The 24815-nt window shown below is 45.5% G+C and overlaps 1 protein-coding gene across 1 annotated transcript in view; it reads right to left on the reverse strand.

The window, feature by feature from the left end:
- The window catches only part of hecw1a (HECT, C2 and WW domain containing E3 ubiquitin protein ligase 1a), a gene marked incomplete at both ends in the record, with an annotated part of 355736 nt that overhangs the window by 286346 nt on the left and 44575 nt on the right, over nt 1-24815 (reverse strand). Inside the window, 2 exons of the mRNA XM_083631916.1 lie at nt 17934-18041; nt 21443-21716. Of these exons, the coding sequence (XP_083488042.1) occupies nt 17934-18041; nt 21443-21716 (382 nt within the window). The remainder of the gene's footprint in view (nt 1-17933; nt 18042-21442; nt 21717-24815) is intronic.

A 24815-nucleotide genomic window follows, 5' to 3' on the forward strand; every position in this document is an offset into this window, starting at 1 on the left:
TGCTCAATACAGTCTGAGATTGGGTACAGGATTGAGGGAATCCCGCATCTGTTTGCGAATGTGCGACTGGACAGGACGCTTTTCACAGTAGCTGAGTAGCCTGCTATAGTCGGAGCGAGGTGAGTGTCTCTCAGGCACAGCTGCAGATCTCTCCTCCTTCCCCCATTCAGTCTACTGCTGCGCGCGCCCCCGCGGGTGCATGAGAGAGCAGACTCTCCCGTTGACTGGCCAAGAAGAAAGTGCTTCCAGGTCGGACTGATAATATAAACAACATAATTAGAGCTTATCCAGGTAAGATATTAATAATGTAATGACACATTCAGCAGGAAACTAACTATAATTAAGACATGTGCCAACTTTGACGACGTTTGGTTCAGTATTTTAAGAGCAAACTTCAATAGGAATAGGCTTGGAGTTCTGAGGAGCCGAAAGGGTACAGGGGGGGTAGGGGAGTAACTATCTTGAAATCCCATAGTCTTTGGGAACACTGTGACGTCAGTGTGTTCCTAATCTCCCATTCATTTGAGAAAAAAAGCAGTGTTCCACCCTTAGAGGGCGCTTATGCCAGATATGCTGCTGAAAAATTATACAAATGGTAAAATGGCAACAGTTTGGTGTCAAATGTGGAAATTCTGACCAGAATTCTTCACACATCACCCCCAAAGTCATATATATTGGTTAAAAGCTGAAAAAAAGTGTTTTGGGGGTTAGTTACACTTTAAACACGCAAACCAATAAACTGGATGCTAGTGCAAATAATACAGTATGTTAAGTGTCCACACATAATGTGCTGCTAAAATGATGCATTCAGGTTTCTCTCCCAGAAGATATTGAAGTGCAGATGTGTCCATGATATTTTCAAATTCTTTGTACTTCTGGTTAATTTTGGGGGAGATTGAGGCTCTAATTTCTTTATATTTGTCACATTGTAACAGGAAGTGCAGCTCTGTCTCCACCTCTCCTTGGGAGCAGAGTGAACACAGCCTCTCATCTCTGGGTACCCAGGTCTGTCGGTGTCTGCCTGTTTCTATTGCCAGGCTATGATCACTGAGTCTGTACCTGGTCAATGTCTTCCTCAGTTTTGGGTCAATAATAGTGGTCAGGTAGTCTGCCTGACCACTGTGTTTGTCCCCCGTGTAATCTCGATTTAGGGCCAAATAGCAATCTAATTTACTTTGGGTTTTTGAGGTATTCTTCCAATAGGTAATATAGTTTTCTTTTTGATTTGTGATAATTTGGTTGGTCTGAGGGCTGTCCTGAGGCTGGCGAGGGTTGGGGGTCAGTCTCAGGACCAGCTGGCTGAGGGGGCTTCTGTCTATGCTCTCTTCTGCTTTGTAAGGCTTGGTGATGGTAGGAGGAGGGGGTCACTAGTTTTGAGGTGTCTGTAGAATGTAATGGCTCTTTTTTGAATGTCAATTAGAAGAGGGAATTGGCCAAGTTCCGCTCTGCATGCATTATTTGGGGTTTTTCTTTGGACTTTTAGAATGTATTTACAAAATTCAGTGTGAAGAATCTCAATTTGGTGTTTGTCCCAATTAGAGAATTCCTGGTTTGCTAGTGGACCCCATACCTCACTACCATATAGGGTGATTGGTTGGATTACTGTTTTGAAAATTTTGAGCCAGATTCAGATTGGGATATTAATTTGGATGGATTTTCGGATGGCGTAAAAAGCCCTTCTTGCCTTTTCCCTCAGGTCATTCAGAGCGATGTTGAAGTTCCCTGTAGAGCTGCGTTTTAGTCCCAAATAAGTGTATGTGTTTGTGTGCTCTATGGTGGTGGAGCCCACAACAAACTGGAGTCTGTTTCCTTGACACCTGGATCTTTTCTGGAACACCATGATCTTAGTCTTTTTTATGTTGACTGTCAGGGCCCAGGTCTGACAGAACTGCTGCAGATGATCTAGGAGCTGCTGTAGGCCCTCCTTGGAGTTAGACAGCAGCACCAGGTCATCTGCGTACAGGAGACATTTGATCTCTGTGTTGTTGAGGGTGAGGCCGGGAGCTGATGAGTCCTCCAATGTTTTTGCCAATTCATTGATATAAATATTGAATAGCGTTGGACTGAGGCTGTTTCCTTGCATCACTCCTCGGCTTTGGGGGAAGAAATCTGTTCTACTATTATCTATTTTGACTGCACATTTATTGTTGAGGTACATTGTTTAGATGATGTCGTATGTTTTACGTCCCACCCCACTTCGAAGTCGAAGGCCTTTTCAAAATCTATGAAGCAGGAGATTTTTATTTATTTATTTTGATTTACCGTAAATTTCGGACTATAAGCCGCGGCTTTTCCCCCGTTTTTTGGCCCTGCGGCTTATATAACGGTGCGGCTTATCTATGGATTTAAAAAAAAAAAAAAAAAAAAAAAAAAAAAAAAAAAAACTCTCTTTTTTAGCACTCTTTCTAACTATAAATCCACTTCTGTTTTAATTTCCTCTCTTGCCCTCTTTTCACCACACCGCGGACACTGTGTGCACTGTAAAAAAAAACACAGGTGGTGTTGTGTTATGTTGTTTTGTTGAAATGTTAATAAATGGGAGCTTCCTCAAACAGCCATCTCTTTCCTGACAATCCCCTCTGTGCATGAACCCTTACATATGGTAATTAAACATTAAAACACAAAAAAAAAAAAAAAAAAAAAAAACATTAAAACACCTGCGGCTTATAGTCCGGTGCGGCTTATATATGTAACAAACAGGCAATTTTGCTGCTGCGGCTTATACTCCGGTGCGGCTTATAGTGCGGAAATTACGGTACATGTTTTTCTTTGAGGGTGTGGAGGGTGTAAATGTGGTCAGTTGTTCGATGGTTCTGTAGGAATCCGATTTGGCTTTTCCTCAGGATGTTGTGCTCACTGAGGAATTGTTGTAGTCTATTGTTGATAATTGAGCAGAACATGTTCCCCAGGTTGCTGCTAACACATATCCCTCTATAATTGTTGGAGTCAAATTTGTCCCCATTTTTTAAGATGGGTGTTATTAGTCCCTGGTTCCAGATGTCAGGGAAATAGCCTACGCCCATCACCATGTTGAATAGTTTCAGCAGGGCCATGTGGAACGTATTGTCAGCATATTTAATCATTTTGTTTAATATACCATCAACACCACAGGCCTGTTTGGGTTGTAGAGCCTTGATTTTGTCTTGCAGTTCTACTTCTGTAATTGGGAAGTCTAAGGGGCTTTGTTGATCTTTAATGATTGGTTCTAAAAGTTCTAGTTTTTTATATCTATCTTTTTGGGCTGAATTAGGTGTGATTTCTCTGTATAATTTCTCAAAGTGTTTCTTCCATGTATCTCTATTTTTGATTGCTAATTCTTCTTTGTGTGGTTTGTTTAAGTGGTTCCAATTTTGCACAAATTTGTTAGTCTATAGCTTAGGGATGCAGCGGTATGAGTTTTTGACGGTATGATAACCTTGGACAAAAATACCACGGTTTCACAGTATCGTGGGCCATTTGTGTTTTTACAATAGCCAAAATATTCCCATACAGCCGACGTCATCTTTTTAAATGGGGGAAAGTTCAGGGGGGTCCTTGCATTCTCCTGCTTCAACCATTATCACACACATGGTTGTAAATACAGTCAGGGACAGCTCCTCTCTACTGTGCTCTAGTCTAGGTAGGCATGCAGCCTACAAGCGACCTGGGCACTTTGTTTTGGGGAAACAGCTGATACCGTGGGGAAGGTATGACGGCAAATCGTAGTGGTTTTGATACCGTGACGTTTTCAAACCGCGGTATACCTTCAAATGGTATACTGCTGCATCCCTACTATAGCTTCCTCCATTACAGTGAGTTGTTTGTTGATGTGTTGTGTCTTCTTTGATCTGATGGTGTGATGGTATTGTTTTAGGGTTTGCCAGTATTGATGCCGGACCTGCTGGTTGTCTGGTTCTCTGTGTTTTTGGTTTGATAGTTTCCTGACTGCTTTTCTTAGATGTTTGCATTCAGAATCAAACCATTTGTCATCATTAACCTTTTGTTTTGGGGCTTTTGTGATTTGTTTAAGTTAGACAAGGTGGCCAGGTTGTCAAAGATGGAGTTTATATCCCTCACTGCCAAATTGACTCCATCTTGAATTTTGTTGTTGCCAATTGCCTGCTGGTAATGATCTTTGCTGTTTTCAGACCATTTGTAGGGTTGTTCAGCTCTGTGTAGCTTACTGCCCTCCTCTGCTATGTGGTGAGTTTGAGTCTGTTTTAGGTACAGGGTGATTTTGCTGTGGTCCGATTGGGGGGTTAAGGGACTGACTGTGAATGCCCTGAGGTGCACTGGATCTATGTCTGTTAGCATGTAATCAACAGTGCTACTGCCAAGAAGAGAGCAATGTGTGTATCTCCCATACGAGTCCCCTCGTAGCCTTCCATTGGCTATGTACAGACCCAGTGACCGACAGAGCTGCAATAGTTGTCTTCCATTTTGATTGGTTGTTTTGTCATAATTGTTTCTGGTGGGGGGGTATGAGGGCAGGGGGATGCTGATGCCTGGAACATGTTTGTCCCCCTGGTTGCTGATGTTGTCAGGCACTGCCTGTTCTGGCATTGAGGTCTCCACAGATCAACACCTTACCCTGGGCCTGGTAATGACTGATGTCACCCTCTAGCGTGGAGAAACACTCTTCCTTATAGTATGGGGATTCTGATGGAGGGATGTATGTTGCACATAGGAATACATTTTCTTCAACCGAAATAGTTTATTTTTTAATTTTCAAATCGAGGAGTCTCCTCTTTTCACTAAGCCAATGGAATGTGTAAGGTGTATTTTATACCAGATCAGCATCCCTCCTGAGTCTCTGCCCTGACTCCCATTAGTTTGGTTGACGGCACTATTATTTCTCTGTACCCTGAGGGGCAGCCAGTGGACTCCTCTCGATGTTTCTTGCAGAATGATGACATCTGGATCTCCTAGTTCTCTAATGAAGTCTGGGTCCCTGCTCTTGGTCCCAAAAGTAAAGGACCGTAGACCTTGAATGTTCCAACATGCAACAGTAAAACACTTAAGTTCCATGAATTAGTGTCTTTTTTGTTTTTAAAATTAGATAAACAACAACTTCTGTACTATACATCAGGTTTACTAATTATTATTACTTTGGTTATTATTGTTGTTATTATGTGTGCGTATATACATACATACTAGGGCTGTCACTTTTTCCCAAAATAAAATTAGAACGAACTTTAATTGCCCGAAATTCGTTCGAATATATTCGAAGTTTTTTGGTTAATTAATTATTTTTTATTTTTATTTTCAGTCCAGCAGCCTGTTGCACCAGCTGAACGTAAGTTCTGTCTTAAGTTAGGGTGTAAAGTCCACACTAACTGCTACGTTCAAACTAGTTAGTTTGACACTAAAGTTGTGTCTTTGTTTGGTTGCACCACGGAGACGTAAGGTACATCTTAACTAGTAGACCCTAAAGTCCATACTAACCAAAATAGTGTCGCAGACAATGACGTGTACAGTATCTGTGACCAATCAGTGAAAAGCACGGTGGAAACGGTGTTTATTTACGGTTGTTTAAGTAAGTGGAGTGAAAACAGGACATGTTGCCCACCGCAAATTAGTGCTTTCATATTTCATCAACACTAATCAAATGAGAACGTTATTGAGTAACGTTCGTTTAGGTTCATATTACTGTTAACGTTTATCTGTGAGCTCTTCATCAGTATTGTAGGCTATACCACCATCCTGCCTCACTAAATTGTTGCGGTTATTTTAATTTGTATGCAGTGCTGCAGCTTGTGGGAAACAAAAGCGTGAGTCATAAATATCAAAGGGTGTAATTTATCACGGAGAGCGCGTTGCGGACGCAAAACAACGATGCGCCACGGTGCCAAGTTGCAATCCGTGCCAACTGCTATTTTACGGAGGACTTTACACCTAGTAAGACGTAGGTGTAAATTTTAAGTTCTAACTTATGCCTACGTTGTAACTATTTCACTTTGTGCAACCCAAATATTTTTAGTAGTGCGTAAACTCGAACTTAGTGAGACTTTACGTTCAAACTAGCTTACGTTTCAACTTACGCACAGCTGGTGCAACCCACTGCAGGCCACCGGGCATCAGCCCGACGTGTTAGCTTGGACGCTCACAGTCACAACACTGCCTCACAAACTTGGCTGCATCCAACTCGAGACAACTTTTCAGACCCTGGAGACAATCTTTCTCAGAAGAGACTAACGCGACAAATCTGGAGACTTTTTCTGACATGGGATTAACATTACCAGCAAGCAGCAGTTGGTTAATTTTGGTTCATAAAAAAAAAAAAAAAAAAAAAAAATCGAACAGTCAATTTACATATCGAACACGAACCCCTCCCCCACATTCGACATTGCATTCGAATTTCGAATGAAAAGTGACAGCCCTAATACATACACACACATACATACATATATATATATATACACACATACATACACACCTACACACACACACTTGTGGATGTGCAGACAGACACACAGACACAGACACAGACACACACACACACACACACACACACACACACACACACAGAGAGAGAGTTCTGTCCACAGCTGCTGCTGGATCGCACCTCCTTCCCCCGCAAATTAGCATAGGAGGGGAACACCAAACTGGTTTGAGATCAGCGTCTAGCCTCCTCTGCCTCTGCTGCATCGTTTTCCTCCTCTCGTTCGGGCTGGGACGAATGCTGCGACATACAATCCATGGCTGCGACACAGGAACGGGTCCGGCTTGGCTTTGGGACCAGGCGCTGGAACCGGATCGATCATGTTCGTCACGGGTTTGACTACTGCGAACAACTCAATCCAGGTTCGCCCTGCAGCAAGGCGAGCAGTGCAGCGCGCCGAGGGGCGTTTCAATGGCGTTTCTCCTCTCTACAAGGAAGCGCGTTTCTCTGTTTTTCCTCCTGCTCATTTCAAAACAACAGCTGCAGTATGTGTTTGTTCACGTGTTGTCGGCTTGTCTCTGAGGGCAGGGACCTGATAACATGTCACAGGCTGGGGAAGTGTTTGAACTACGCGCTGCACTAATAAAAACAAAAACACGTCAAACACGTCATTGGCTGGGAGGGTTATTCCTGATAACACGTCAAAGACGTCTTTGGCCATGAATGAGTTAATAGTGTCATCTATGATCTGACATGACATCTCCCTTCTCCATATCTGTTAATAGTCTCGTCTATGATGTGACATGACATCTCCGTTCTCCATATCTGTTAATATCTGTTAATAGTGTTGTCTATGATGTGACATGACATCTCCGTTCTCCATATCTGTTAATATCTGTTAATAGTGCCGTCTATGATGTGACATGACATCTCTATTCTCCATATCTGCTCACAAAACCTTGGCTCTGTTCAGACACAAAACTCACCTGGGAAGAACCCTGCTTGGCCCTCGCTGTGAAAGGGTTAATACTGTTGAATGGAGACTCCCTGGGTGGCTTCACTCTAATAAATGTGTTTACTTGTGTGCATGGCTGTGCATGCAGTCTCACACACACACACACTTCCCCAAGTTCCTAAACAGCATAAGTAGATATTTGTGACTGTCTCCCTGCACCTGTTTTTTCTCTCTCTCTCTCTCTCTCTCTCTCTAGGTGCCTCTGTAAGCAAGCTCCTGTGTCTAAACCACCTATTCGCTAAATGTCTAAAGCAGCGTTTCTCAACTGGTGGGTCGCGACCCATGGGCCGTTTTGATTGGGTCGCGGACATTGGCCAATTTTTTTTTTTTTCACATTTCATTTGAGTTAAATTCAGATTATTGAAACTGGATTAGCCTGACCAGTTTTACTTGTTTAACAAGCTGAAGCATATGCTCTGCCTGTAATTCAAGAGAAGTCTGCCTTTTCATTTCATATTTAATTTTAGTTCAATTCAGATGATTGAAACTGGATTAGCATGGCCCCAGTTTAATTAAAAGTTATGACCAGTTTAACTAAAAAGCATATAGCCTGCCTGTGATTCCTTTTTATTTCATATTAGTTAAATTCAGACTACTGAAACTGGATTAGCATGACCAGGTTAACTTGTTTTATTATTATTACCGTATTATTATTATTATTATTATTATTATTATTATTAACTTGTTTAAAAACATATAGGCATGTAATTCAAGATAAGTCTGCCTTTTATTTCATATTTCATAGAGTTCAAATAAGACTTTCTGAGCATGACCAGTTTGACCTGTTTAAATTTAAAAACATATAGGCCTGTAATTCAAGTCTGCCTTATTTCAATTGGTTTTTAGCCGTAGTTGCACTTCTGTTGCACGTTTTTGTTCATTTGAGGTTTATAACAGTGCATGAAGGCATTGTGTATTAAATTAATGCGCTATTTTTTGTGCAATAAATTTGAGTGGTTTAAAAAAAAAATGAAATTTGGGTCGCGACTTCATGACAAGGAAAATAGTGGGTCCTGAGGCTATACCAGTTGAGAACCACTGGTCTAAAGCACCTATTCGCACAGGACTAGTATTACCTGGGGAGTGGTAATATGGTAATGTATAAAGCACCTAAACTTCACCCAACACCCAACTTCACTCCCATCTTCAGTCCAACAACCTCTACGAACCCCTTCAGTCTGGCTTCCGTCCATTTCACAGCACCGAAACCGCCCTCATCAAAGTCATCAACGATCTTCCCACCTCTGCAGACTCAGGTGCCCTCAACATCCTGATACTACTAGACCTCAGCGCAGCCTTTGACACAGTGAGTCATTCCATCCTCCTCCAAAGGCTGCATGAACTGGATGTTGAGGGCACCACACTGGACTGGCTCACCTCCTACCTCACTGACAGACAACAGTTGATCTCCCTCTCCGGTCACACCTCCACCCTCTCCTCTGTCACGCAGCGGGTCCCCCAGGGCTCAGTCCTTGGCCCCCTGCTCTTCATCTGCTACATACTCCCCCCGGTCACATCATCCGCAAATTCATCCTGGATTTCCACTGTTACACCGACGATACCCAGATCTACATCAGCACCAAATCCCTTCAGAACCCACCCCTCACCCACATTGAAACCTGCATATCTGCAATACAAACCTGGCTGATCCACAACTTCCTCAAACTCAACAGTGACAAAACGGAACTTCTTCTCATTGGCACCAAATCCACACTCAGCAAAACCGGACCCATCACTCTCACCATCGACGACTCAACCATCACCCCCCCCCCCCCTGGCTCGCAACCTTGGTTTCATCCTGGATCCCACCCTCTCATTCGATCCCCATGTCAGCTCCATCATCAAGATCTCATACCTCCACCTCTGCAATATTGCTAAAATCAGACACTGCCTCTCCCATGCTTACAACCTCCCCTACACTTAACCACCTCCTCCACCCTTGCCACGCCACTTTCCCCTGTCCCTTCCTCACACTCTCTCCCTCCCCTCCATATATCCCTGACTAGAAATGTTAATTGTTATCTGTATCTGTTGCTCGTTTCTATTTTTCTTGTTTTCTGTGGACTCTTACTGTAAGCGGCTTTGGGTCATCAAAAAGCGCTCTATAAAATAAATGTATTATTATTATTATTCGCACAGGACTAGTATTACCTGGGGAGTGGTAATACCCCACTCGTCAACATGGCTGCCGCCGCGGAAGTGACAGGCAGTCTGAATGAAATTGAATGTAACGTTCCCAATTCTATGTATTAAATAAATAAAAAATACCCTCAACATTTGGGAAGGCTAAGCCACACAACTCGTTTGTTATAATCGAACGTCATGCTTCGAAGGCAACTTTACGACGATGAGGACGGTGAGGACTCAATCAATGATAGACTACCACGGAGATCAGGCACAGGCACCTTCCTCCGGTCGCAAACGTGACGTCAGAGGCATGGCGATCTGATTGGTTGAAGTTAACACGCACCAGCGGTGATAGACAGATGGGTCATCCAATCACCTGCCAAGTAGCTTGGAAAAAGTGCCCGCCTCCGTCAGCGGGTTGGATTACTGCATTGCCAGATGGACTGGTTTAGTGAAACGTAATGTGAAGCTAAACCGTCCATCTGGCAGCGTCAGGTTAGTGCGAATGCGCCTCATGAAAGACAGACGTTGGGGTGGGGGGGGGGGGGGTACTAAATCATATGAGGTCCCCATAAATACTAGTCCTGTGTGAATAGGGCATAATAAAGAGCCAAAGTGACCACCTACTACGAACCAGCAGCGGAAAAAATATGAATGATGGTGAACAACGAGAGACAACACTTTTTTTTTTTTTTTTTTTTTTTAATTTTTCCCCGATTTTTTATCCCATTTTATCCCCCATTAGTGCTCATTTGATTTCTCTGTCCTGGTTGCTACTCCATCCTCTGCCGATCTGGGGCGAGCCGAGACTGGCTCCATGCTTCCTCCGAGACATGGGCAGTCAGCCAGCCGCTTCTTTTCACCTGACAGAGGAAGCTTCACCGGTAGGACATAGCACGTGGGAGGTTCACGCTATTCCAACCAGTTCCCCTCCCTCTGACCAGGCGCCCTTAACGACCAGAGGAGGAACCACATTAGCAACCAGGATATTGCATGTTTTTGTGAAGGGGGTTCCTAGACAACACTTTTTTAATCCAGTTTGAATTGTGTCATGAAGTCCACTTGTCAATTTAAAATATACCTTTGCATGTCAAGAAAGTTGCAGTTTGTCGTGAAACCGAAACATAACATTTAGTTTTGTATGAAACCGCTCAATCAACTACATCTCTCATCTCTCACGTCACACCAACACCAACATGGCCTGGCGGGAGATGTCACTTATGCGACTGGTTGTGTGTAGGGATGCATGCTATTTATCGCACCGTTTAATCATTGGCCGATATTGACATGCACGCAGAGGCAGGGCCTAGCGGCACTGGAAGGGGTCACAGGAGCGGAGCTGGCCGTGGTGCTGAAATAGCTGGAGGACGAGCGACCCGGGCACGCGGAGAGTGTCCCGTCGCTGTCCGAGGTGCTGATCTGCCTTCCCGCCTCAGGAACGATGGCGGGAGACAGAGCAGCGCCAGAGCCATTTGGGTCCACACACACGCACAGCCTTACAGAATAATCAGCCTAAAAAATGGACCCAGTAGAGGCACAGCAGTGGCGCACAACGCTCCAGATGCAGTCACAGACTTTGGGAGAGCAACAAGCTCAGATGCTTTCGTTGGAAACAAAGATCCAAACCCTCTCCCAGACGCTAGAGGGGATTATTCCAACGCTCCAGCAAGTACAACAGATCGGCGCTCAGCAGCAGATAATCAGTGCTGCTCTCAACGACATCACCAGCGATCTACCGAGTCTACAGACTACTCCGCCTGCTTCCCATCCGTCCTCCTCTGCAGCTCTCACTCCCAGTGGTCCGCCCGGCTCCGTCCACTCTCCCGAGCCCAACCTGCCTTCATCAGAAAAATACACAGGTAACCCAGAGACGTGTAGACAATTGATAGTCCAGTGTGAATTGGCTATAAGTGCTCAACCAGTGAAATTCACTCATGAGTTAACCAAGATTGCATTTGTTACGCAACTGCTCACTGGTCCTCCCCTGGCCTGGGCCATGGCTCTCTGGGAGCAACGAGCACCAGCATGCCGAGACTTTCAGCTTTTTATGGTGGAATTACGCCGTGTATTTGATCACCCAGTGACTGGGCAGGAGGCCGCCAAGAGACTTTATGCACTGCGGCAGGGAGAAGGGACGGTGGCGGAGTACACTGTAAAATTCCATACCCTTGCTGTTGAGAGTGGCTGGAACGTGGAGGCCCTCCTCACCGCGTTCCAGCAAGGACTTTCTGAAGAAATAAAAGACGAGCTGGCCACACGGGAGCAGCAAGATGATCTCGAAGAACTAATCAAAGTGGCGATTCGAGTGGATAACAGAATTCGAGAACGAAGATTGGAGAAGAGAAGCAGAGGAGGACACCGGAGTCAGGTCTACAGAGACAGTCCATCCCCACCCAATCTCTCTATGGAGGAAGCCATGCAGATCGGAGCAGCACGACTGTCCCAAGAGGAGCGCGCTCGGCGCATAAAGGATGGCTGCTGTTTGTACTGCGGGGAGATCGGGCACTTCATTGCCCACTGCCCAAAGCGAGGGGGAAAAGACGGGACCCGCCGGTAGAGGAGAGGTTACTGACGGGTCACGTGTCCACATCAACCTGTCCACCAGCACAAAATCGATTTCTGATTCCAGCCATGGTTTCCTGGGAGTCCCACACCAGACGGCTGGGGGCTTTTGTGGACTCTGGGGCAGCGGGGAATTTCATGGATAAAGCCTGGGCAAAGCAGTAGGCTGTTCCCACACACCAACTTAAAGAGGCCATGGACATCACGGCCTTAGATGGGCGCCCGTTAGGATCTGGTAAGATTCACTACTGTACCGACCCAGTTACATTAACATTAGAGGGGAGGCATCGGGAGGAAATCACGTTTCACTTAACAGATTCACCTGCTTTTCCGCTGGTATTAGGCTATCCCTGGTTAACGAAACACAACCCTCAATTAGACTGGGCGATAGGTAAGGTAGAGGACTGGGGCCCTCTATGTCAATTTTAATGCCTCAAATCCCCCAAAGAGGCCGCTCGGGGGGGGGGGGGGGAATAAAAGATAGTCCACCTGTATCACTCGCTAACGTCCCTAGGGAATATCTGGACCTCTGGACTGGTGTTTAGTAAGGGGCGAGCTACTGCCCTTCCTCCACACAGAACCTATGATTGTGAAATCAAGCTGGTAGATGGTGCTAGTCCTCCCAAGGGGCATCTGTATTCCCTCTCAGCTCCAGAGACCACAGCCATGGAAAGCTATATAAAAGAGGCACTTGAGTTGGGCTTTATCCGGCCATCCACTTCTCCGGCGTCGGCTGTTTTTGTTTTTTCGTAGGGAAAAAAGATGGCTCCCTCCGTCCGTGTATCGATTACAGACTGTTAAATGATGTTACTGTGAAAAACAGCTATCCCCTGCCTTTACCAGCCACAGCCTTTGAACAACTACAAGGAGCCACCATCTTTTCTAAGATTGATCTGCGGAGTGCTTACAATTTGATTCGGATTCGGGAAGGAGATGAATGGAAGACGGGCTTCATTACACCGACGGGACATTATGAGCATCTGGTGATGCCGTTTGGCATGTCAAATGCCCCTGCAGTATTCCAAGCGCTCATAAATGATGTGCTCCGGGACATGCTGAACAGGTTTGTGTTCGTATATCTTGATGACATTTTGATATTTTCCCATTCCCGTGAAGAACACATTCAGCATGTCCGTAGAGTATTGAAAAGACTACTAAAGAATAACCTGTATGCAAAACCAGAGAAGTGTGATTTTCATGTCTCCACAGTGCAGACTACTAAAGAATAACCTGTATGCAAAACCAGAGAAGTGTGATTTTCATGTCTCCACAGTGCCTTTTCTAGGCTACATCCTCTCTCCCTCCGGGACAGCTATGGATCCTGAAAAGGTGCGAGCAGTTGCGGACTGGCCTTAGCCTGTATCGGTGAAGCAGATCCAACGCTTCATGGGGTTTGTTAACTTTTACAGGAGGTTCATCAAGGGGTTCAGTTCCATTGCCGCACCCATAAATGCTCTCACCAGAAAGACGCCGGTCCGGTTCAGCTGGAATCTCCGGGCGGCTGAGGCATTTGACCAACTCAAACAGTTGTTCACCACGGGGCCGGTGCTCATTCACCCAGACCGCGCTCGGCCCTTTGTGGTGGAGGTTGATGCATCAGAGGTGGGAGTAGGAGCCATACTCTCACAACGCTCTGCTGCAGATAATAAGCTCCATCCCTGTGCCTTTTATTCAAGACGGCTTGATGCAGCGGAGAGCAATTATGATGTAGGTAACAGAGAGTTACTGGCGGTGAAAGAGGCCCTGGAACAGTGGAGACAGTGGCTGGAGGGAGCAGAACATCAATTTGTGGTCTGGACAGACCACAAGAACCTGGCATACATCCGCAGCGCCAAACGGTTGAACTCTCGCCAGGCCAGGTGGGCTTTGTTTTTTAACTGTTTTGATTTTATTCTGTCTTACAGACCATGCAGCAAAAACATAAAAGTAGATGCCTTGTCTAGAGAGTTTGATTCTGCAGATCAGACGGCTGAGCCTGAGTCCATCCTGTCCCCGTCTCGGATTATCGCCCCGGTCCGGTGGGGAATCGAGACGGAGGTAAAAGCTGCTCAGTGAGTGGATTCGGGACCGGAGGGCTGCCCAGCGGGTCGGCTCTATGTGCCTCCCGGGATACGGTCCCGGGTATTGGAGTGGGGCCATGCTTCTCGCCTGGTGGGACATCCGGGAGAGAGGCGGACGCTGGAGTTTGTGGCCAGGAGGTTTTGGTGGCCCAGCATGAGAGGAGAGGTGGTCAACTTTGTGGCAGCCTGTGAGGTATGTGCCCGACAGAAAACATCACACCGCTCTCCGGCAGGGTTGTTATGCCCGCTGTCTGTCCCGAGGCGGCCTTGGTCACACATCTCCTTGGATTTCATCACAGGTTTGCCTAAATCAGGAGGGAAAACGGCCATCTTAGTAGTAGTGGACAGATTTTCCAAGGCAGCGCGCTTTATTGCTCTGACAAAGCTTCCCTCTGCACGGGAGACGGCTGTTTTAATCATGAACAATGTTTTCCGTTTCTATGGTCTTCCCCGTGATATAGTGTCGGATCGAGGCCCGCAGTTCACCGCCCGGTTCTGGAAGGCCTTTTGCTCGCTTCTGGGAGCCACCGCCAGCCTCTCCTCAGGGTTCCATCCTCAATCTAACGGACAGACGGAGCGAGTGAACCAGGAGTTGGAAGGCATGCTGCGCTGTCGGGCCGCCGAGGATCCCACATCATGGAGCTCTCATCTCATGTGGGCTGAGTATGCCCACAATTCTCTCCAATCCTCCTCCACAGGAATGTCACCGTTTCAGTGCCAACTGGGCTACCAGCCCCCACTGTTTCCGGATCAAGAACAGGACGTGGGGGTCCCGGCGGCTGCAGACTTGGTGCGACGGTGCGCACGCACATGGAGGACGGCTCGGGCAGCTCTATTACGGACCAGAACGAGGCATGTCGAACAGGCTAACCGACGGCGTGCCCGGCAGATCTTTTTCAACCTGGGGACAAGGTTTGGCTGTCCGCCAAGGACCTTCCTCTAAGGGTGGAGAGCCGTAAGTTGGCTCCACGCTTCGTGGGGCGTTTCGAGGTGGAGGCCCGGGTCGGGACAGTAGCCTACAGGTTAGTGCTGCCAGCGACAATGAAAATTAATCCGGTGTTCCATGTGTCTCTGTTAAAGCCGGTTGTGTTCAGTCCCTTGTCTCTTCCGGTTCCACCCCCTCCGCCTCCTTGCTGCGTCGACGGAGGCCTGGTATACACGGTACGGCGGATTGTGGAGTCATGCCGTGTGCGACGTAGCATGCAGTACCTCGTGGACTGGGAAGGCTATGGTCCGGAAGAGAGATGTTGGGTGCCGGCCCGGCACATCGTTGACAAAACATTGATCCAGGACTTCAAACACTAGGAACGAGTCGTGGGGTCGCCAGGTGGCGTCCCTAGAGAGGGGGGTAATGACATGCACGCAGAGGCAGGGCCTAGCCCTAGCGGCACTGGAAGGGGTCACAGGAGCGGAGCTGGCCGTGGTGCTGAAATAGCTGGAGGACGAGCGACCCGGGCACGCGGAGAGTGTCCCGTCGCTGTCCGAGGTGCTGATCTGCCTTCCCGCCTCAGGAACGATGGCGGGAGACAGAGCAGCGCCAGAGCCAATAGAAGGGCAAAGACAATAATTCAATAACCCCACTGATTCTGTGATGTTCTGCACCTGGTCAACTGTCTGTTTAAACACGTGTCATTTCAGACCCAGTCGCTGATTATTATCTTGTGCTGCTGTGGTCCTGACCTGCTCTGAGTTCCTCCTGTGCCTGTTGGATTATTCAACTCCTTGTGACTTTTCCTGTTGGACTTCCTGATCTGTTCATTGGACATTTCTCCCTGTGTTAGTTTAGTTTAGTTGGCTCCGCAGCCCCGTTTAAGTCAGTGTAAGTCTGCAGCCATTACTGGCAAACCTTTGTTGTTTTACTTTTGGTCAAGTCAAGTAAAGACATTGAACCTGCTTTTTGTCTCCGTGTCTCTACATTTGGGTCCACACACACGCACAGCCTTACAGATATGGCCATTTTGCGGTATTATTTCGATAATGACATTTTATCAGATAAATGAGAGCCGATAAGACAAAGCCAACATGGCTTTGTTTTGCCTTGGGAGCGGAGGTAATAAGGGGGGGGGGGGGGGGGGGGGACCTGGTGAAATTCTCAAAGGGTAGTCAGAGGTCCAGACTGTAACATTAAGACAGCTATGAAACAATAACATAATACTTAAAGGGTAGTCACAAGTCCAGACTGTAACATTAAGACAGCTATGAAACAATAACATAATACTTAAAGGGTAGTCACAAGTCCAGACTGTAACATTAAGACAGCTATGAAACAATAACAAATACTTAAAGGGTAGTCACAAGTCCAGACTGTAACATTAAGACAGCTATGAAACAATAACATAATACTTAAAGGGTAGTCACAAGTCCAGACTGTAACATTAAGACAGCTATGAAACAATAACATAATACTTAAAGGGTAGTCACAAGTCCAGACTGTAACATTAAGACAGCTATGAAACAATAACAAATACTTAAAGGGTAGTCACAGGTCCAGAATGCTACGAGAGGTTGAGGAAACCACGGATGCTTAAAGGATGGCTTTGCCGATTATCAACCCACTTCATATCATTATAATGTTGTTAATATAAGCAGATGGGCAATGTTTACCTTCGCTATATATTTTCCACAGAGAAATATCCTTTATTTGTCCAAGTTGCAGAAACTCCCCCCCAGCGAATCGACAGCCCTCGTAGCAGATTCCGCATCTCGAGCAGAGCTTATGCAGTTCCGTTGTGACACATTGTGACGTAAAATGCGTCACAGCGGGGCATTTTGCCAGAGGATTAAATGGGAGCTCTCTGTGTGGAAAACATATAGCGAAGGTAAACACTGCCCATCTGCTTATATTATATATATATAACGACATTATAATGATACAAAGTGGGTTGATAATCGGCAAAGCCACCCTTTAAGCATCCCTGGTTTCCTCAACTTCTCGTAGCATCTCAGACAAATCTGTATTTTCCATAAAGAGAATTAATGGTTCCCAATGGTTTCCATTTTACCCTTCAAAATATAGGTTATTTTCTCAATCGATAGGCAGGAAGACATCTCCTGGAGCCACTGACTTAAGTGCGGTCTACTTACATTTTTCCATGATAAAGCTATGAGGCATTTAGCATGGAGCAAACATAAATTATTTTCTTTTTGGGGGGCAAAATTGGATCAATCGGATATATGCCTAGTAGAAATAATTTGTGTAGAGGTAGATTTATGTCCAGCATTATATAGAAAAAACATCACATGGATGCAACTGGGACGTATCATCAGTGATGTACCCTGGGGTCATAGGATGTTTCGGGTACTGCAACATCATACACCCTCGCCCAGGTGACCCAGCCGGGGTTGATCAAGCCCCGACTTACGTCCCAGTAGCTACCCACGGTCAGCCCTCTTAGGGAAAGACAGGGCCACTCAATCCGCTGCTCCGGAACTACTCTGCCGGGACCGAGAGGCTCTGGCACGTGGAGGGACTGGGCTCTGTGGGTTGACTCCTGTAGGGCTCCTCCTATGTCTCACCAGGTCCAGGACATGTGCGTTGCACCAGACTCCCCCGCTCCCAACATTTCATTCCGGTATGATATGATTATCATATATTGCACGTGGTATCTCCTCACACTCCCACATACAATGAAACAATGTTCCTTTTTCCTGTTCACACTTAATGCATGTGTCTGCGATATTTTTATTGAATTTATGTAGCTTGACTGGGGTTATACACTGTATATGCACATTAGACAATTAAATTGCAATAACCGCAATCTTGTATTTACCGTTTGGCTATGCCTTAGCATAGAGTCTTGTTACTTACAGTTGGTGAAGTAGGAGCTGGAGTCGATCTTCCAAACGATCTGGCCCTTGTGAGAACCGTTGACTCCTCGGTTTTTGTAGTCCAGAAAGTTCTCTGACAAAACCTCATCTGGGAAGAGAGACACAAACCGCTGAAAGAACAGCGCACTGCTACATCTGGCAGTGCCCATTCCCCCCACTGCTGCACAGATCGCTGTTCGGCCATTCAAACTTTATTAATATTGAATGTGTCGCATGTCCAAATCGCTCCATATACTGTATGTGTGTTTATTTAAATGTCTTGTATGAATCGACAAAGTTATTAATTAAAATGATAAGGAATTAATAAATAATGGTTCCAGACAATCCAGACAGAAACTTCACCAGTGCTTTATTAGAATTTAAGAGAAGTAACCAGGGTGGAGACTCTCCATCAGGGGTCACCAACCTTTTTGAGGTCGAGGGCTACCTGAAGGGTAGAGAGTCATGTGGGGGGCTACCTGTTGAAATTTGCTCGATTTACCTTTAAATAATGAGTGTTATGCATTTAATCGAGACATACACTCTTTTCTTTCACTGTTGTGAAGAATAACTCTTCCTCCCACTCCTCGTGAAATTGGTAATCTTTTTTCTTTCGCTTTTCTGCCATTGTTCTTGCTTTCCATCATTTAGCTTAGCCAACTGATATAATCATTGGCAGCTGGCAGTCGCACTGTCGCAGAGTGAATGACGTAGTGACGTAACGTAAAACTAGACTTTGACCCCAGCCCAGGCGGATCAAAATAGTGAATCAATAATTAATTATACACGGACAATAAATTATACACGGACAATAAACGTTTTTAAAACGTATGCATTGTTAAACCAATTATTTTCTACATTTGTGTGTTATTGTGGGAAGGGAGGAGAAAAACAAATAAAAAATAATTTTTTCTGATTATACATTTTTTTGTTTTGTTTTTCCTTTCTTTCCCCTGTGTCTGAGCCTGTTTGTCTGTTTTGTCTTGTTTGTGTAAAAAAATTTTTTTTTTTTTTTTTTTACATTTTTCTGAACGTGGCCTGCGGGCGCCACAGCGCCACCCTGCGGGCGACCAGGCAACCGCGGGCACCGTGTTGGCTACCACTGCTCTAGATGCACTAGGCTGCAGTGGCTGCTCTGCGGGCTCCCAAAATTGTGAGACAGACAGACAGACAGACACCGCCCACCCACCTAGGCGCCATCGTGCAACTCGGACTTCGCGGAGGCAACATCCTCGGCTTCGCCTCGGACGGTTCACGCCTCCACGTCGTCCAATAATTTCTGATAATGGACACCTCGTCGTGCATTAACCCTTACCTATAACATAGCGAAAGAGGAACTCCCATTCACAAAATTCAAATCCCAGATCACACTGATGAAGAATGGATTGAATGTGAATCCAACCTATGCAAATGACATGGCCTGTGCACGGTGACAAAATCGCCTCCGCCCCTTGATAGATTGTGCCACCGACGTATCCACCAAAGCATGCGAGACTATCTATGGCCGTGTCATTGATAATAGACGTCCAATATCCTAATAGGCCATATTGAGGTTGAATACGCCCATGCAGAAGGTAAGGCGTGTGTCTCATTTCTGTTTATAGCCAAATGATAAAATAATGGAAAATGCTCTATAAGTTAATTATAATTGCCTATAAAATGTAATGATAATTTAATGCCATCACATAAATGACAAGACACATAGCTTATAAAAAATACACACAATGATGGGTGTGTGTGTGTGTGTGTGTGTGTGTGTGTGTGTGTGTGTGTGTGTGTGTTTGTAAAAATACCAAATTGTAAAATAAACACATTCCATGTTATGCGTTTGCTTCATTTAAAGGTCCTATCCGTAAGTTTGGCCAGAAAATAAATGTTCACAAAGTGTTTTCTATTACCAATGAGTGAATGTGCCGTTCCTTAACTTAAAAAACAAGCCCAGCCACGTCTCTCTGCATTCACCCATTGCAGATATTGCAGGATTTTGTCACAGGTTATACTTTCCCGGCAAATTGGGCGGATGTGACGTTCTGCGTGTTCACGAGCCTGCTTCTTGTCCTCATGGCTCCGGCAGAAATACCAACGAAGAAGATGGCTAACAGGAAGTGGCTAACGTTGCGTTCATCGCTAGCTGCTAGCAAAAGCAAACAACAACAACACAGACTCCAGAAAAAAGTCCACACAAAATAAATAAATAAATATTTATCTAGTGAAGCCCATCTGGCCAGACATCAGCAATGTGACCGACATCGGGGGGAAACTAGAGTCGGGACTGTGTTTGGAGGGACCTTGCTGCTTGTAGCTGCTGTAATGTGGTTTTGACAAGATAACGTTAGCTGCTTGCTAATCGATTTACCACCTGGTCAGAAACTCCGCTAACATTACCGTCTTGTGTGAAGTAATGCAACCCTAACGTTACTACCGCTATGCTTATGGTCATGGAACATTATTGTTTGACTGCAGTTAGCTGCGGTGGTGAGTCTGCCTATTATAACGTTAGCTTGATGCTATACTAACTAATAGATTTAGCTATATTTATAGAAATTTCCACCAGCCCCACTAATAACGTTATCGTCTTGTGTTGATAATGAATGTAACAGTCGTAAATATGCCTAACGTTACTGTCTGTTATGCTTACGGTACATTGTTTGACTGTTCCGTTTGGTCAACTATTAGACGGTCCCGGGGGAGAAGGCTCTTGAATGCAATTACTGTAGCTGCAGTGGGACTGCACATTAGTATAACGTTAGCTTGATGCTAATCGCGGCTAACTAATATTGATTTACATTTATAGAAATTACCACCGAGCTCCACTAATAACGTTACCGTCTTGTGTGGATAATGAATGTAACAGTCGTAAATATGCCTCCTAACGTTACTGTTATGCTTATGAATCATTGTTTGATTGTTCAGTTTGGTCAAATCCAGGCATTACACGTACCGTACATACAGGGGAAGCAGGGTAGTTCCTGGCTCACGGTAACGTGAATATTCTATCCATTTCCCCGCAGCCAATGTAAGCCAAAACACGGCCAAACATGCCACAATAATGTCCGATAATTTATCCAGAATCCTTGCTGGGCATCTCGAGGCTGATCTGACCGATAAATTGTCCAGGTTGCCGTTTTCAAGTGACTTTTATGAGTTAACGTTACAAAGCAACCAACAGTCTGCTGTTGCCAGGCAGCTGCTTGTGCGTGTGCGAGTATGGTGCCCGTGCATCAGCTCGTTCACACGCTGCCTGCAGTTACTCTAACGGCCACCGGTGTCAGTAATAGTTAGAAGTTACAGATAGGACCTTTAAGGCGTTTAAAAAAGAGTGCGACCAAGATCTGTACTGGTGCGACCAACTGAGAAAGTTGGTCGCACCAGTGCTACTAGTGGAAAAGTTAGTCTGGAGCCCTGACAGGTATGCATGCATGTTTCATTAAAAATCCTGCCATACAAACATTTAAGTCATATCAGTCAACCCCAATTGGCCCAACTCTTGTGGCAGGCTGTCTGACTCACCAACAAGGTACATTCCGATCCAGTCCCCCGCGTCCACCTCCTCCTTGATGTCCCATGTGACCAGCAGCTCCTGGGATTGGCCGATGGCATAGTGGGAGGAGCTGACGGCCAGGGTGGAGCGGCTGTCCGGGGAGAGCAGGTCGGTGTCGCTGGTGGAGCGCGGCAGCCCCAACACGCCGAGCCCCCCCACATCCTTACAGCGCCCCCGCCTCTGGCTGCTCCGCGTCGGGGAGGCCATGGCCGCCAGGCCCAGGAAGCGGTTCTGGTACAAGTTCTGCAGAGGAGACACAATACAAATACATTTTGAGCTATTCTATTTCAAGGGCAAACTAGAAATAGCCACCTTGTGGTTGTCTGCCTCCACCAACAAGACACCAACTGGCAGAGAACAATCACACACCGACAAACACTTGGAAATGGCGTTCGAGAGGTCACAGTGACCTTGACCTTTGACCACCAAAATCGAATCAGTTCATGCTTGACTCCAAGTCGATGTTTGAGGCAAATTTGATGAAATCTCGTCAAGGCATTCCTGAGATATTGCATTAACAAGCTTGAAAATGACGTTCGAGAGGTCACAGTGATCTTGGCCTTTGACCTTTGACCACCAAAATCTAATCAGTTCATCCTTCAGTCCAAGTCGATGTTTGAGGCAAATTTGGTGAAATTCCGTCAAGGCATTCCTGAGCTATCGCGTTGAAAAGCTTGGAAATGGTGTTCGAGAGGTCAGTGACCTTGACCTTTGACCGTTGACCACCAAAATCTAATCAGATCATCCTTGAGTCTAAGTCACTGTTTGAGGCAAATTTGATGAAATTCCGTCTAGGCGTTCCTCAGATATCGCGTTAAAGGCATAAAAAAAGTTTTTACATAATACACAACCCTGAGGAGTAGCCGGATTGGTCAGATTTTTGGAAATATCGTGATATTTGGGAAATATCACACTTTTGAACATTTACTTTCAGATGCTGCAGCAGGCTCAGTTTTAAAGCCAGAGTGAAGTTTCTGGTATCATATAAAACTATAAGACCTAAGGAATCAATTTGTACCAACCATGTCATAGCTTGTCAGGAAGATAGGTAAATAACACTCCAAAGATAGGTAAAATGTTGCTGAGGGAAAAAAACATTTTCAAATGGGTCCTCTTTATCACAGGCTAATGTTGGCAGGTCAGAATCAGAATCAGAAAGACTTTAATGATCCCCGGGGGGAAATTGGGAAGTGTGTGTGTGTGTGTGTGTGTGTGTGTGTGTGTTCGTTTTGAACCAGCTAGTAGCCTTATATTGTTATTTAGCCTTTCTGCTGCTATTGCATGGTTAAATCACCAAGTTTTATTTTAGGGGTGGGGTGGGGGGTTGATATACGCAGTGGAAGTGGTCCCTGGGAAATCAGGTTTGGCACAAAGTGGTACTTTGTAAGTTTGGGAACCCCTGATTTAGGCCATTGAACATCGCAATATTTAACATGCAGGAGACGGTTATCAGGCAGTGTAAAAAAGGAGAGGTCATCATTGTTGTCATACTTGTCATTGTTGGTGTCATCGTTGTGTACCTGTAATTGTTGTTGCTCTGCGAGCTGCGTTGATTTTGTGTCCTGTATCTTTGTGTATAATAATAAAAGAAATATATTAAAAAAAAAAAAAAAAAAAAAAAGGGAGGGAGGGAGGGAGGGAGAGGGAGTTCCGCTCCCCTGACATGTGCATTGAGCATCTAGAAAGGTGTGATATAAATGCAACCAGAACCAATTATTAATATTATTTTTATTAATGTAACTGTTCATATGAGGAAACATAGATGAAGGGGGGATGATGGAGATGTCAGTGATGTCTTCAGGAAGTCAGAACAGAACAGAGAATAAGTCCATTTCTGCCCTGTTTGCAAATACTTGAAGAAGCTATGTAAGCTACAGTTCGCCACCGTTGTTCGATGTTGATCACAGTAGCTCGCTCAGAGAGCTGAATGTCGGTTCTATAACGTTGAGTATCTAGAAAGGCGCTATATAAATCTATATATATATAGATTTATATATATATATATATAAATCTATACAGTACATATATAGATTTATATATACATATAAATTATCAGCTTCGGTAACATTACAGGACGTTATTTTATTTGTTTATTTTGTAATGTGTAGGTATGTAGACATGTTTATGTTGTAATAAGAAAGCAAGATGTGGGGGGAAAGGCCAAAAGCAACCTTGCACTGCAACGTCAGGTCAGACAAGAGGGACCGAAAGCCGGGTTGAAAACCACAGCGCTGACGGACCCAATGTTGCTGAAGGTAGGGAAGCAGAGGAAGAAGAAGGTCCTCTGGTGGAGGGTGAGCCTCCATGTGTGCACCAAGGAGAAATTCCCACTAGTCCCCTCAGAACTGAACCAAGTCAAAAAGCAATGGGAAAGGAATCAGCCAGGAGGAGCAAGATCAAATGGCCGAAGGCAAACGAGGTGGAGGTATCGCACAAACTGGAAGTGGACCTGGTCAGGATATTGGAGAGGTCGTTGCGAGGAGGGGCAGAGTCCAGGCTTAACCAGTTCGGGGACATCCTATACCAGGAGTGCAGAGACAGGTTTGGCGAAGTCTCCACCAAGCAGAGAGAATGGAAGGAGAGAAAAGGAGATTAGCCAGCTGGTACAAAGACGACGACAACTCCATAAGAACTGGATGAAGGCAACTCAGGCGGAGAAAGAGGGCATGAAGGCACTGTGGGAGGAGATCAGGAAGAGACTGGCCATTCTTCGCAGAGCTGAGCGCATCCGTAAGCGTCAGAACTGGAAAGAAAAAGAAAGAGCCAACTTCTTCAAAGATCCATTCAAGCATGCCAGACAGCTGCTGGAGGAGAAAAAGAGTGGGAAGCTGGAAATCACCAAGGAGCAGCTGCAGCAGCATGTCAGGAAACAACACAGCGATCCTGCAAGGAACATCCCACTAGGAACACCTGGGTACATGCCTCGGCCTACACCGCCGACGTCTGAGTTTAATATCATGCCCCCCAAACTCAGCGAAGTCAGGCATGTCGTGGATAAGGCAAGGTCTTCATCAGCACCGGGTCCCAATGGAGTACCCTACAAGCTCTATAAGAACTGCGCCAAGGTGATAGAGCTGCTATGGTACCTCATGAGAACTGCTGGGAAAAAGCAATGCATTCCATCTGAGTGGCAAAGAGCAGTAGCGGTCTTCATTCCCAAGGAAGAGAACTCCAAAGACATCGGCCAATTCAGGAGTATCGCCCTGTTAAACGTTCGAACATTTAATGATGAATTTTGTCGAATTAACACCATCAGAGGGTCAAAAATACTGTCTTGTTTTGGTTGACATGTGGTCGAAATGGGTTGAAGTCTTCCCATGCAAACAACAAACAGCAACTACA

Source organism: Poromitra crassiceps, assembly GCF_964638095.1.
Source record: "Poromitra crassiceps genome assembly, chromosome: 2".
In the NCBI taxonomy this organism is placed as follows: domain Eukaryota; kingdom Metazoa; phylum Chordata; class Actinopteri; order Beryciformes; family Melamphaidae; genus Poromitra; species Poromitra crassiceps.